At 38.3% G+C, this 16,165-nt stretch overlaps 1 protein-coding gene across 4 annotated transcripts in view; it reads right to left on the bottom strand.

The window, feature by feature from the left end:
• SPICE1 (spindle and centriole associated protein 1) overlaps window positions 1-16,165 on the bottom strand; it is a 109,737-nt gene that overhangs the window by 49,496 nt on the left and 44,076 nt on the right. For all 4 annotated transcript variants that reach the window (XM_077118357.1, XM_077118359.1, XM_077118358.1 and 1 more), the window contains exons 6-7: window positions 15,833-15,939; window positions 12,442-12,545 (exon numbers count right to left, since the gene is read on the bottom strand). In XM_077118357.1, the coding sequence (XP_076974472.1) occupies window positions 12,442-12,545; window positions 15,833-15,939 (211 nt within the window). The remainder of the gene's footprint in view (window positions 1-12,441; window positions 12,546-15,832; window positions 15,940-16,165) is intronic.

The following is a 16,165-nucleotide window of genomic DNA, read 5'->3' as shown; positions in this document are numbered from 1 at the left end:
ATCTAAAAAAAAAGGAAAAATTTCCATTCTTCTTATGAAATCAAGCATATCATTACTATCTCAATCTGATAAAGACTGAACACACACAAAAAATTACAGACCAATATTATTTAAAATAGTAATGCAAGAATACTAAACAAAATATTATCGAGCAACATCCAACACCACATTAAGGGAAAGAATACACAAGGCCAAGGGAAATTTATTTCAAGAAGAGTTCAATATTAGGATATTCATAATATAATGTACCATATGAATAGATCTAAAGAGGAAACTCATATATTACTATAAATGTTGAAAAAATCTTTGACAAAATTCAACACTCATTTCTGAAAAAAACATTCAGAAAAACAGAAATCCTTAACATGGTAAAGTATAAACACTTAAGTACTGAAGCCACATTTTACTAAAGATGGCAACAGTAGAAGTGTTTTCATAGGTTCAGGAAAAAGACAAGGATGCCCATTATCTATTATTTAACATTGTCCTGTAGCTTTTGGCCAACACAATAAACAAAAGAACCAATAAGAAATCTATGATTTAGAAAATCACTAAACATAATGACCATAAAGAATACTATTGGGACAACTGCAGAAATATAAATAAGGTGTATGGATTAGATAACAGCATTAAGTCAATGTAAGTACCTGATTTTGATAATTTTATTGTGATTGTGTAAGTGAATGTTCTTGTTCTTAGGAAATACACACTGAAATATTTAGGGATAAAAGGATATGAAGTACTTAAATTCTTATCAAATGAACTTCAAAAATATGTGTGAGTTCCCAGACCATGTAACCCCCAAATATATATATATATGTGTGTGTGTGTGTGTGTGTGTGTGTGTGTGTCCATGTGTGTACGAACAGAGAGAGAACTGGTGTGTCTGGGTGAATAGCATACAAGAGTCTTCTGTATTATTCTTATAACTTTTTTGTACATTTGAAATTATATAAAATTAAATACTTTAAAAATATAAAAATATACTCCTAATTAATTAAAAAATGATGCAATAAACAAACATTTGAAATTGATTTGAAAAAAGGGGAGAGATATCCAGTATAAAAAAAGAAAGCCTACAACTCAACAATAAAAGAACAAAGAACCCTATTATAAAATGGGCAGGAGATATGAATAGACATTTTCCAAAGAGGAAATACAAATGGCTAAAAAGGACATGAAAAGATGTTCATCTTCATTAGCTGTTAGGGAAATGCAAATCAAAATCACAAGAAGATATTATCTCATACCTATAAGAATGGCTGTCATTAAACAAAAAGGAAACTACAAATGCTGGAGAGGATGTGGAGAAATTGAACAATTACCCACTGTTGGTGGAGATGTATAATGGTACTGTCACTGTGGAAGACAGTTTGGAGGTTACTCAGAAAACAAAATATCAAGTTATCCTGTAATCTGGCAATTCCACTACTCGGTATATACCTAGGAGATCTGAAAGCAGTGACACAAACAGACATTTGCATACCAATGATCATGGTGACAAACTGCCAAAAGATGAAACAATGCAAATGTCCACCAACAGATGAATGGATAAATAAAATGTGGTATATATAAACAATGGACTATTATACAGCAGTAAGAAAGAATGAGGCATATGACAGCATGGATGAAGCATGAAGACATAATGCTGAGTGAAATAAGCCAGACACAAAAAGAGAAATACTGTCTGACTTCACTAATATGAATCCTCTAGAAAATGCAAACTCAAACTCTTAATATGTAGAATATAGGGGGCCCAGAGATAGATAGAAGCTAGATAAGGAGGAGTGGTTACCCAATATATACAGACATGTTAATGAAGTTGAATGAAGTATGGAAATGGATAGAGGTGTTGGTAATATATCAGTGGGATTATAAGTGATAGCGCCATACTGAAGTTAGATATGATTGAAAGGGGTTGTTTAAAGTCATGTATCTCACCAATTAGCATTACAAATATAAATAAGTTTTTGCATGAACTACTTTAAAGGTATGACACTGCACAAAAAGTTATAATAGAGTGGTATATGGGAAAAACTATTGCATTCTATGGACTATATTCAACAGGAACACCTCACTATTACCACAACAATACTATCGATAAATAACTTAGAGTAGGAGACAACAAGAGTTATGGGGTGTTTGGGAAGTTCTCTTTGGTGTGGGTGTAGGTCAATCTTTCACTTATCTCTTTGGAGCAATGAAAATTGTCTAAAATTAAGAGTGATGATGATTTTACAACCAAGTGAGGATACTGAGACATTTTTTATTTTGGATAGAATATATGTTATGTGACTATAGCTTAACAAAATCTGCAGATTCAAAATAAACAAATTCAAGTGCTAGAGAAAATGTGGAGAGAGAATTATACTTATTCAGTGTTGGTAAGGTAGCAGAATGTTGCAGTCCCTCCAGAGGGTAATATAATGGCTCCGCAAGAGGCTGAATATAAGGTCACCATATGATGGTGATAGGCAATCCTGTTATTAGGAATATACTCAGAAGTACTGAAAGCAAGGAGCGTGAACAGACATTTTCACCTGATGTTTATGGCAGCATTATTAATGATACCCAAAGAATGGAGGTGGCCAAAGGATACATCAACTGAGAAGAAGGATAAACTGTGGTGTAAATATACAATGGAATATTGTGCAGCTATAGAATGAAGTCATTAGGCATGCAATGAGGTGGATAAACATTAAGGACATAATATTGTGCAAAATAATCCAGAAAAAAAAAGAAGACTAATATTGTATGTTCTCTATTGGAAAACAATTATTAAAAAATTAGGACCTATGAACCCTTGATCTTAGGGGTTGTCTCTATGAAATTTATTCCTGCAAAAGACAGGCTAAGCCTACTTAAAATTAGACTCGAGAGTCACCCCCAGAGAACCTCTTTTGTTGCTCAGATATGGCCTCTTTCTCTAAGCCGACAAGGCAAGTGAACTCACTGCCCTCCCACTCTATGTGAGACATGACTCCCAAGGGTATAAACCTCCCTGGCAATGTGGGACAGAAATCCCAGAATGAGACAGAACCTGGCATCAAGGAATTGAGAAAGCCTTCTTGACCAAAAGAGGGAGAAGAGAGAAATGAGACAAAATAAAGTGTCAGTGGCTGAGAAATTACAAACAGAATTGAGAGGTTATCCTGGATGTTATTCTTATGCATTATATAGATATCCCCTTTTTAGTTTATAGTGTATTGGAATGGCTGGAGGGATGTACCTGAACTGTAGAGCTGTGTTCCAGTAGCCTTGTTTCTTGAAGATGATTGTATAATGATATAGCTTTTACAGTGTGATGGTATGATTGTGAAAACCTTGTGTCTGATGCTCCTTTTAACAAGGGTATGGACAGATGAGTTATAAATATGGATAAAAATTGAACAAATAATAGGGGGAACAAAGGTTAAAATAAATTGGGTACGTGGAAATATTATTGGTCAATGAGAGGGAGGGGTGAGAGGTATGGTATATACGACTTTTTTCTTTTTTAGTTCTTTTTCTAGAGTGATGCAAATGTTCAAAAAAACCGATCATGGCAATGAATACACAACTATGTGATGATATTGTGAGCCACTGACTGTATACCATATATGGAATGTTTGTATGTTAAGAATGCTTGCACGGGAGAGTTCCAAGATGGCGGCTTAGTAAGGTACGTGCGTCTTAGTTCCTCCGACTCCAAATCAACTAATAGGTGAACAGAAACAGTGCAGAACAGCTCCCGGGGCTACGGCAGGGAATGGACACACAGCGTAACCCAGTCTGGACTGGCTAGTCTGACTGCGAGACTCGGCTGCGGTAAGATCCCCGAGCGGCGCGCGATTTCCCGAGCAGCGGCAGCTGCGGCGGTCGGAGCTACTCCCTCCCTCCTTCCCGGGCCGGCTGAGAGTCTCGGAGAGGCAAGTTTCCCAAGCTGAGGCGGCCAGCGCCCCTCTTTTGCGGGCGGCTTCAAGTCTCGGCTTCGATTCCGCGGCTACGAGTCTCGGATCAGAGGGCTATCCAAAGTCTGGACTGGCTAGTCTGACTGCGAGACTCGGCTGCGGTGAGACCCCCGAGCGGCACGCGATTTCCCGAGCAGCGGGAGCTGCGGCGGTCGGAGCTACTCCCTCCCTCCTTCCCGGGCCGGCTGAGAGTCTCGGAGAGGAAAGTTTCCCAAGTCGAGGCGGCCGGCGCCACTCTTTTGTGGGCGGCTTCGAGTCTCGGCTTCGATTTCGTGGCTACAAGTCTCGGATCAGAGGGCTATCCAAAGTCTGGACTGGCTAGTCTTACTGCGAGACTCGGCTGCGGTGAGATCCCCGAGCGGCGCGCGATTTCCCGATCAGCGGCAGCTGCGGCGGTCGGAGCTACTCCCTCCCTCCTTCCCGGGCCGGCTGAGAGTCTCGGAGAGGCAAATTTCCCAAGTCGAGGCGGCCGGCGCCCCTCTTTTGCAGGCGGCTTCGAGTCTCAGCTTCGAGTCTGCGGCTACGAGTCTCGGATCAGAGGGCTATCCAAAGTCTGGACTGGCTAGTCTTACTGCGAGACTCGGCTGCGGTGAGATCCCCGAGCGGCGCGCGATTTCCCGATCAGCGGCAGCTGCGGCGGTCGGAGCTACTCCCTCCCTCCTTCCCGGGCCGGCTGAGAGTCTCGGAGAGGCAAATTTCCCAAGTCGAGGCGGCCGGCGCCCCTCTTTTGCAGGCGGCTTCGAGTCTCAGCTTCGAGTCTGCGGCTACGAGTCTCGGATCAGAGGGCTATCCAAAGTCTGGACTGGCTAGTCTGACTGCGAGACTCGGCTGCGGTGAGATCCCCGAGCAGCGCGCGATTTCCCGAGCAGTGGCAGCTGCGGCGGTCAGAGCTACTCCCTCCCTCCTTCCCGGGCCGGCTGAGAGTCTCAGAGAGGCAAGTTTCCCAAGCCAAGGCGGCCGGCGCCCCTCTTTTGCGGGCGGCTTCGAGTCTTGGCTTCGAGTCCGCGGCTATGACTCTCGGATCAGAGGGCTATCCAAGCCGTGGTGGCCCCCCCCCCCCGCGGGAGGCTTCCTGGTCCGGTGGGGAATTCCCCAGGCACGCTGCGGCCGGCGACCACCCACAGGGTCCCCTCAAGCCGCGGCAGCTGACATCCCCACCATGCGCGGCCCCTGAACCAACGGAGAGAATTGGATCGGAAATCCCCAGGCCGCGGAGATCGGTGACCGGGGGGTACCCATTCCAAACACTTGAGACAAACGTGTGCCACGTGTGCCACCTACTTGGCAAGATAAGAAAAACAGATCCCAGAGATTTCACAGAAAAATCTTACAACCTTGCTGGGTCCGACACCCAGAGAAATCTGAATAAATGCCCAGACGCCAGCAGCAGAAGATAACTGTCCACGCTCAAAAGATTGAGAATATGGCCCAGTCAAAGGAACAAACCAACAGCTCAAATGAGATACAAGAGCTGAGACAACTAATGCTGAATATACGAACAGAAATGGAAAACCTCTTCAAAAACGAAATCAATAAATTGAGGGAGGACATGAAGAAGACATGGGCTGAACATAAAGAAGAAATAGAAAAACTGAAAAAACAAATCACAGAACTTATGGAAGTGAAGGATAAAGTAGCAAAGATGGAAAAAACAATGGATACCTACAATGATAGATTTAAAGAGACAGAAGATAGAATTAGTGATTTGGAGGATGGAACATCTGAATTCCAAAAAGAAATAGAAACTATCGGGAAAAGAATGGAAAAACTTCAGCAGGGGATCAGGGAACTGAATGACAATATGAAGCGCACAAATATACGTGTTGTGGGTGTCCCAGAAGGAGAAGAGAAGGGAAAAAGAGGAGAAAAACTAATGGAAGAAATTATCACTGAAAATTTCCCAACTCTTATGAAAGACCTAAATTTACAGATCCAAGAAGTGCAGCGCACCCCAAAGAGAATAGACCCAAATAGGCGTTCTCCAAGACACTTACTAGTTAGAATGTCAGAGGTCAAAGAGAAAGAGAGGATCTTGAAAGCAGCAAGAGAAAAACAATCTGTCACATACAAGGGAAACCCAATAAGACTATGTGTAGATTTCTCAGCAGACACCATGGAAGCTAGAAGACAGTGGGATGATATATTTAAATTACTAAAAGAGAAAAACTGCCAACCAAGACTCCTATATCCAACAAAATTATCCTTCAAAAATGAGGGAGAAATTAAAATATTCTCAGACAAAAAGTCACTGAGAGAAGTTGTGACCAAGAGACCAGCTCTGCAAGAAATACTAAAGGGAGCACTGGAGTCAGATACAAAAAGACAAATGAGAGAGGTATGGAGAAGAGTGTAGAAAGAAGGAAAATCAGATATGATATATATAATACAAAAGGCAAAATGTTAGAGGAAAATATTATCCAAACAGTAATAACACTAAATGTCAATGGACTGAATTCCCCAATCAAAAGACATAGATTGGCAGAATGGATTAAAAAACAGGATCCTTCTATAAGCTGTCTACAGGAAACACATCTTAGACCCAAAGATAAACATAGGTTGAAAGTGAAAGGTTGGGAAAAGATATTTCATGCAAATAACAACCAGAAAAGAGCAGGAGTGGCTATACTAATATCCAACAAATTAGACTTCAAATGTAAAGCAGTTAAAAGAGACAAAGAAGGACACTATATACTAATAAAAGGAACAATTAAACAAGAAGACATAACAATCATAAATATTTACGCACCGAACCAGAATGCCCCAAAATACGTGAGGAATACACTGCAAACACTGAAAAGGGAAATAGACACATCTACCATAATAGTTGGAGACTTCAATTCACCACTCTCATCAATGGACAGAACATCTAGACAGAGGGTCAATAAAGAAATAGAGAATCTGAATATTACTATAAATGAGCTAGACTTAACAGACATTTATAGGACATTACATCCCACAACAGCAGGATACACCTTTTTCTCAAGTGCTCATGGATCATTCTCAAAGATAGACCATATGCTGGGTCACAAAGCAAGTCTTAACAAATTTAAAAAGATTGAAATCATACACAACACTTTCACGGATCATAAAGGAATGAAGTTGGAAATCAATAATAGGCAGAGTGCCAGAAAATTCACAAATACGTGGAGGCTCAACAACACACACCTAAACAACGAGTGGGTCAAAGAAGAAATTGCTAGAGAAATTAGTAAATACCTAGAGGCGAATGAAAATGAAAACACAACATATCAAAACTTATGGGACGCAGCAAAGGCAGTGCTAAGAGGGAAATTTATTGCTCTAAATGCCTATATCAGAAAAGAAGAAAAGGCAAAAATTCAGGAATTAACTATCCATTTGGAAGAACTGGAGAAAGAACAGCAAGCTAATCCCAAAGCAAGCAAAAGGAAAGAAATAACAAAGATTAGAGCACAAATAAATGAAATTGAAAACATGAAAACAATAGAGAAAATCAATAAGGCCAGAAGTTGGTTCTATGAGAAACTCAATAAGATTGATGGGCCCTTAGCAAGATTGACAAAAAGAAGAAGAGAGAGGATGCAAATAAATAAGATTAGAAATGGAAGAGGAGACATAACTACTGACCTCACAGAAATAAAGGAGGTAATAACAGGATACTATGAACAACTTTACGCTAATAAATACAACAGTTTAGAAGAAATGGACGGGTTCCTGGAAAGACATGAACAACCAACTTTGACTCAAGAAGACATAAATGACCTCAACAAACCAATCACAAGTAAAGAAATTGATCAGTCATTCAAAAGCTTCCTAAAAAGAAAAGTCCAGGACCTGACGGCTTCACATGTGAATTCTATCAAACATTCCAGAAAGAATTAGTACCAACTCTCCTCAAATTCTTCAAAAAAATCGAAGTGGAGGGAAAACTACCTAATTCATTCTATGAAGCCAACATTACCCTCATACCAAAACCAGGCAAAGATATTACAAGAAAAGAAAACTACAGGCCGATCTCTCTAATGAATATAGATGCAAAAATCCTCAATAAAATTCTAGCAAATTGTATCCAACAACACATTAAAAGAATTATTCATCATGACCAAGTAGAATTCATCCCAGGTATGCAAGGATGGTTCAACATAAGAAAATCAATTAATGTAATACACCATATCAACAAATCAAAGCAGAAAAATCACATGATCATCTCAATTGATGCAGAGAAGGCATTTGACAAGATTCAACATCCTTTCCTGTTGAAAACACTTCAAAGGATAGGAATACAAGGGAACTTCCTTAAAATGATAGAGGGAATATATGAAAAACCCACAGCTAATATCATCCTCAATGGGGAAAAATTGAAAACTTTCCCCCTAAGATCAGGAACAAGACAAGGATGTCCACTATCACCACTATTATTCAACATTGTGTTGGAGGTTCTAGCCAGAGCAATTAGACAAGAAAAAGAAATACAAGGCATCAAAATTGGAAAGGAAGAAGTAAAACTATCACTGTTTGCAGACGATATGATACTATACGTCGAAAACCCGGAAAAATCCGCAACAAAACTACTAGAGCTAATAAATGAGTACAGCAAAGTAGCAGGTTACAAGATCAACATTCAAAAATCTGTAGCATTTCTATACACTAGCAATGAACAAGCGGAGGGGAAAATCAAGAAACGAATCCCATTTACAATTGCAACTAAAAGAATAAAATACCTAGGAATAAATTTAACTAAAGAGACAAAAAACCTATATAAAGAAAACCACAAAAAACTGCTAAAAGAAATCACAGAAGACCTAAATAGATGGAAGGGCATACCGTGTTCATGGATTGGAAGACTAAATATAGTTAAGATGTCAATCCTACCTAAATTGATTTACAGATTCAATGCAATACCAATCAAAATCCCAACAACTTATTTTTCAGAAATAGAAAAACCAATAAGCAAATTTATCTGGAAGGGCAGGGTGCCCCGAATTGCTAAAAACATCTTGAGGAAAAAAAACGAAGCTGGAGGTCTCGCGCTGCCTGACTTTAAGGCATATTATGAAGCCACAGTGGTCAAAACAGCATGGTATTGGCATAAAGATAGATATATCGACCAATGGATTCGAATAGAGTGCTCAGATATAGACCCTCTCATCTATGGACATTTGATCTTTGATAAGGCAGTCAAGCCAACTCACCTGGGACAGAACAGTCTCTTCAATAAATGCTGCCTAGAGAACTGGATATCCATATGCAAAAGAATGAAAGAAGACCCGTATCTCACACCCTACACAAAAGTTAACTCAAAATGGATCAAAGATCTAAACATTAGGTCTAAGACCATAAAACAGTTAGAGGAAAATGTTGGGAGATATCTTATGGATCTTACAATTGGAGGCGGTTTTATGAACCTTACACCTAAAGCAAGAGCACTGAAGAAGGAAATAAATAAATGGGAACTCCTCAAAATTAAACACTTTTGTGCATCAAAGAACTTCATCAAGAAAGTAGAAAGACAGCCTACACAATGGGAATCAATATTTGGAAACGACATATCAGATAAAGGTCTAGTATCCAGAATTTATAATGAGATTGTTCAACTCAACAACAAAAAGACAGCCAACCCAATTACAAAATGGGAAAAAGACTTGAATAGACACCTCTCAGAGGAGGAAATACAAATGGCCAAAAGGCACATGAAGAGATGCTCAATGTCCCTGGCCATTAGAGAAATGCAAATCAAAACCACAATGAGATATCATCTCACACCCACCAGAATGGCCATTATCAACAAAACAGAAAATGACAAGTGCTGGAGAGGATGCGGTGAAAGAGGCACACTTATCCACTGTTGGTGGGAATGTCAAATGGTACAACCACTGTGGAAGGCAGTTTGGCGGTTCCTCAAAAAGCTGAATATAGAATTGCCATACGACCCAGCAATACCATTGCTGGGAATCTACTCAAAGGAATTAAGGGCAAAAACTCAAACGGACATTTGCACACCAATGTTTATAGCAGTGTTATTTACAATTGCAAAGAGATGGAAACAGCCAAAATGTCCATCAACAGACGAGTGGCTAAACAAACTGTGGTATATCCACACGATGGAATATTATGCAGCTTTAAGGCAGGATAAACTTATGAAGCATGTAATAACATGGATGGACCTAGAGAACATTATGCTGAGTGAGTCTAGCCAAAAACTAAAAGATAAATACTGTATGGTCCCAATGATGTGAATCGACACTCGAGAATAAACTTGGAATATGTCATTGGTAACAGAGTTCAGCAGGAGTTAGAAACAGGGTAAGATAATGGGTAATTGGAGCTGATGGGATACAGACTGTGCAATAGGACTAGATACAAAAACTCAAAAATGGACAGCACAATAATACCTAATTGTAAAGTAATCATGTTAAAACACTGAATGAAGCTGCATCCGAGCTATAGGTATTTGTTTTGTTTTGTTTTGTTCTTACTATTATTACTTTTATTTTTTTTTCTCTATATTAACATTCTATATCTTTTTCGGTTATATTGCTAGTTCTTCTAAGCCGATGCAAATGTACTAAGAAACGATGATCATGCATCTATGTGATGATGTTAAGAATTACTGATTGCATATGTAGAATGGTATGATTTCTAAAAAAAAAAAAAAAAAAAAAAATGGTCAGCACAATACTACCTAATTGTAATGTAATTATGTTAAAACACTGAATGAAGCTGCATCTGAGCTATAGTTTTCTGTTGTCTTGCTATTTCTTTCTCTAAATCGATGCATATGTACTAAGAAACGATGATCATGCATCTATGTGATGATATTAAGAATTACTGATTGCATATGTAGAATGGAATGATTTCTAAATGTTGTGTTAGTTAATTTTTTTAAATTAATAATAATAAAAAAAGAATGTTTGTATGTTGTTTTATTAGTAAAATATTTTTAAAAAGAAATTAAGGCCTAGATTGTAAGCTCTTATAACAGTCACATTTATTCCTGAGCTTTAAGTATTATTTTTAAATTTTGAGATGCTCCATGTGTATAATTGGTATTTCCCTGGTACTTTGGGCAACTGTGTGACACCTAAGACTCAGAGTTCTGCAGCTCTGAAAGTCAGCATTACTTCATATAGCAACTGTTAAAGAAGCTGACAAAGAGATCAGACTTCAATTATATGAGAATGAAGCTAATCTGGTTTGGACTAAGGTGTACCAGAATACAGTGTAAAGGAAGATAATGCATTTTAGAACTTCACCTTCTATGTAAGACCAAAGGAAGAGATGTTTATTTTGTTCAAAACTTAAATTTTCTATAGCACACAATCTAACTTAACCTGTCTGGCCAGTTCATTTAATCCACCTAAACACATGGAGCCTAGAATAGAGAATGAGATCTTGTAATTCTGTATAGCTTATTCTGTATACCCTGTTACATTCCAGAGTACGTTAAGCAGATAATTTAAAAATATTGGCAAAGAATACTTTTGAGGGACTTGAGGAACTGGAGAAAAAATATGTAACTATTAAGCTTTACCACTGGGGAAACCTCTGATACTCTCTCAAGCATTAGCGTCTACCGAGCTAACAGGCTAAACCCTCAAACTTGAGGCTTACTCTTATGAAACTTATTTCTGTAATGGGAAAACTAAGCCTACCTATAATTATGCTTAACAGTTCCTTCCAAAGAACCTCTTTCGTTACTCAGATGTGGCCTCTCTCTAAATTCAGCTTTGTGAGTAAACTCATTACCCTCCCTGCTAAGTGGGACAAGCCTTCCAGGGATAAGCCTGGACCTGGCATCATGGGATCGACAATACTTCTTGACTAAATAGGGGAAAAGAAATGTAATAAAATAAAGTATCAGTGGCTACACAATTTCAAGTAGACTTGAGAGACTCTTCTAGAGGTTACTCTTATGCAACCTTGCTAGATATTGCAAATTCCCATAGTATGCCAAGCCCCAACCAAAAATATTACTGAAAACCCTAAAGAAAACCTAGGGTATTCTGAGGCTCTGTAAAAGTTTCACTAAGTTTATTTTTCAGAAATTTAAAACCTCCAGATTATTCCTATGCCATAAAAGTCCAGAAACTCAGAGGCACCAGTCTCTCCAAGAGCATCAACTAGTTGCATCCCGCTATCCAATAGCATCGATAACCTTTTTCAACATGAAGAAGTTAGAATGATCAGTGCCAAAATATCCCTGAAGATTGGGAGAGGGATAAATGAGAGGGAGGAGTCATAACAGAGAAGATGTAATTTAACAAATAATTGTGACTACTGAATCATTAAATATTTCTGGTTAGTCTCTAGTGTACTAGAACAGCTAGAAGGAAATACCTGAAATTGTGGAAGTATAGCTCATAACATACTTTGAAATTTGCTTTATAACTACTTGTTACACTGTATTTTGAGGTGTATCACTTTTCTGCATAAATGTTATATTTCACAATTTAAAAAGTTAGTAAAAAAAGGCGGAGGGGAGAGTGTAGATATTTATACTACATATACATACTTATCTGTAGTCAACTGACATTTAGAGCTATCCAACTCATTCTCACTTTCTTCTGACTGGCTATCAACAGTTTCTTCTTCTCCGTCTTCTACTTCATTGAGAGCCTATGTCAATATAACAACAAAATAACATCACGAATTGGATTTATTTATTCTCTCCTCCCTCCCTCTTTCTCTTTCTTCTCTCATACCAGAAGAGAGGTCCTTCATCCTAAGGCTAATCTCTTCCCAGATGGTCTGGAACTCAAATTCTCCCACCTCCTTCCACTCCATCAACTGTCTCTCTCTTCTGCATCATCAACCTCTCTCTATATATTGACTTCACCTTATCAACATTTAAATGTGGCAAACCCTCTCTCATCTTACCCTGATGCCACACCCTCTCAAACTATCTATCTCTTCTCCTTCACCACCAAACTTCTTGAAATGTCTCCCCACTTCTAATTTACCATCCATGCCCTGAAACTTGGCTTCTGCCCTATCACCTCACTCAAACTGTTCTGCACAAGGTCAACATTAGCACACTTGTTTCTCAATCAAATAGATGTTTTTCAGTCTTTACCTTTCCTGACTTCTCTGACTCATAAGATATTAATCACCATTCATTTCTTTTAAAGTCTTCTTGATAAATTCTCCCTTTAATCTTCATGATACCACATTTTCTTGGTTTTTCCTCTATCCTTCTGATCATTCCTTCCCAGTTCCCTTTATTAATTCTTTTTCTACCCTCTTTGGACCTTCCTCTTCTCATCTGACCCATTTTCCGTGTGATCTGATTTGAGTCCAGAGCTGCAGTTACAAGCCAAATGCAATTTCATTTCCCAGTCTCTAGTCTGTATCTCCACTCAGATGTCTCGAGCTCTAACATTTATATCCAACTACCCTAAACATATTGCTAGTACAACATCCCACAGATACTCAATATGTCCAAAACTGATCATCTTTCTAAGCCTCTACATATATTCCTCAAGAAATCTTGTTCCTGCCAATATTACTATGAATCCAGAATCATCATCTACTTGGATGTTCAAGTCAGCAAACAAGGAGTCATCCATCTTTCTCATCCCTCACATCCTATCAGTCACCCAACCCTATCAAGTCTAATTCTTTTTAATCTCTCTCTAGTCTACCCTTCTTCCCCTCTATCTCCTTCCCTACTACACTGCTTTGAGTCAGGCCATCTTATAAACTTCTCATTAAAATTTCCAACTGCCATACTGTAGCCAATCTCTTGACTCCATCATCCTTTTTTTTTTTTTTGCCCCAACACATTTGGCATCCTTTTTTTGGGGGGGTGGGGGGAGGATACATGGTCTAGAAATTGAACGCAGGTCTCCCACATGAAAGGGGAGCATTGTCCCACAGAACCACCTGTACATCCGACATCATCCTACTTAAAATCCTTAAGTGACTGACTCTACCCTTGCTTTCAGGTTCTTTAACCCTTTCTGACCGATCTCCTACCTTTCTCTTTAACCTCAGCTCTTGCTACTTCCCCACCACTATGGTAGGGACCATGCTTTATACATCCAGTATCCCAGTATCTAATTAGGGCCTGAAATACTGCAGGTAGTATATAAATGCATGAAGAATAAGTGAATAAATTTATTCTCACTCATTCATGAAGAAACCAGGACCCAGAAAATTTATGTAATACAGCTATAATTTCATTTTTTCTTGGTAACTTAAGGTTATCTGTAACATCAATTTTTTCTTGATATATAATGGTCCACTTCTTATCTGTTTAAGTTGTCTTCTGTCCCTTCCTTCATTGTCATTTCTCTCTGCTATCTCTAGATTTACATTGAGAAGTTTACCTCATCTTTTTTAATTTATCAGCTGTAAATTGAGAAAGAACTAAAACCAGCTAGGTAAATTAGTTATATCAATAACCTTAATTTGGAATTCTACTATTAATCCGATAGGCTTTTGCCTGAGAATGTACTCTTCTCTTTTATAGAATAAATATGACTGCTTTATTTTGCCTTCTAGGATGAATATGCACTTGTTTTCATGTTCCAGATGACTGAAAGTACTTAAAGTATGACTGTCAAATAAACAGGACACTATACTATATAATTTATTTAAATAAATGTAAGGTGTTCAGCTAAGCTCATACTACAGCAATAAATATTCTAGCTTAATTACATTTCTGATGATCTGAAAGCTAGCTTTTCAGTAAGTGCAAAAACAGAAATTGTTTTTGGCTATGGGCATTGCTAGTGGGTTTTGGCTATCTAAAATATGTGTAACATTCAATTTAATTGTCTTTCTAAATAGAAGACAATTTATTTAATATGTCTTTGATGATTCTAGACCTTATAATCTCCCAGGATCATATACTAATTGATGATACTCCTTTTTCTTTATGTCATAGATCTAAATAATTTAGAAAATTGCACTAAGTAGTTACTGAGCCCTTGAGCCCTAGTCATTTCTTAGAAGTTGTTTTCTTTTCATTTTAAGTTCTTATTAGGTCATTTTATCTTTTTTTTTTTTTGCTTTTTTGGCATGGGCAGGCTCCGGGAATCGAACCTAGGTCTCTGGCATGGCAAGGATTCTGCCACTGAGCTACCTTCGCACCGTCCCTTAATAGCTTTTTTTTTTTTTTACATGGCAGGCACCAGGAAACGAACCCGGGTCTCCAGCATGGCAGGCGAGATTTCTGCCACTGAGCCACCATTGCCCGCCCCCCTTAATAGGCTTTAAAAAGTGTTTTATTATGTCAAAACTCTAAACATTTTGATCAATTAAGGGTTCCAATTAGATAAGGATACAGTGAATTGATATTTTACTACTATATTATAATATTCCCAGGTAATCAGTCAATAAATTCCAAGTATTCCTGGGCAGCTACTTTTTAAATACACTACTAAATGAGAAAGGATTAACAATTAAGAACTATGTTTTTGGTATTATGCTAGACACTGTATATACTCTATTTCAGCTGACTCTTGCAATAACAATATCAGGTATATTCAGGTATATTCTATACCCATTTAATAACAACAACCACAAAAAAAAACACTCAGAGCCAACTTAAAACCTTTAGATATCAACTCCAGATGCTCCAGGCTTGAAATCCATCTCTGATGCTAATCAGCTATGTGTTCTTGGACAAGTCACTTTTTCTGAGCCTCAGTTTCTTATTAAATAAGGATGACAACAATTCCTACCTCCAAGGTAAGCACTGAACAAATATCATTATTTTCCAGATTTATATCATTTATTACAAATGTTACTCACAGAAAATTCAGTGCATTTGAGTAAGAGGAATTCTTGCAACCACAACCTTGCATTTGTTGATATTGAAGCTTTTAAAATGTTTACAGCGATCCCTACATCAACTGTTTCAACATAAGTATTATGGCTGTGAGCAAGGCACATTTTACCTGAGGGTCTACCACAGATTCACAAAGGATGGCCCGGGTGACAGGGTCTTCATTTGCCACGATGGGACCCTCAGAGGAATCAGGAGCTACTGTTACATTTGGAAACCCTGCAGAAGGAAATAAGTCGTAATTATTTTAATTCGATCAAGCTGACTTCACATGTCCTATATAACACCAGAGTTACATCATAACATGGAAATCTTTTTTTCAAAAAGCTTTCAGATGTAACTGAAATAGCATACAACTCACCCACTTAAAGTGCACAATTCAATGGATTTTAGTATATTCACAGATAAGTGCAACAACCACCATAGTCAATTTTAGGATATTCTG

The sequence above is a fragment of the Tamandua tetradactyla genome, chromosome 10 (assembly GCF_023851605.1).
Source record: "Tamandua tetradactyla isolate mTamTet1 chromosome 10, mTamTet1.pri, whole genome shotgun sequence".
NCBI classification, from domain to species: Eukaryota; Metazoa; Chordata; class Mammalia; order Pilosa; family Myrmecophagidae; genus Tamandua; species Tamandua tetradactyla.
Note: the sequence above shows the minus strand (reverse complement) of the source record. Positions and strands in the feature narration are given on the sequence as shown.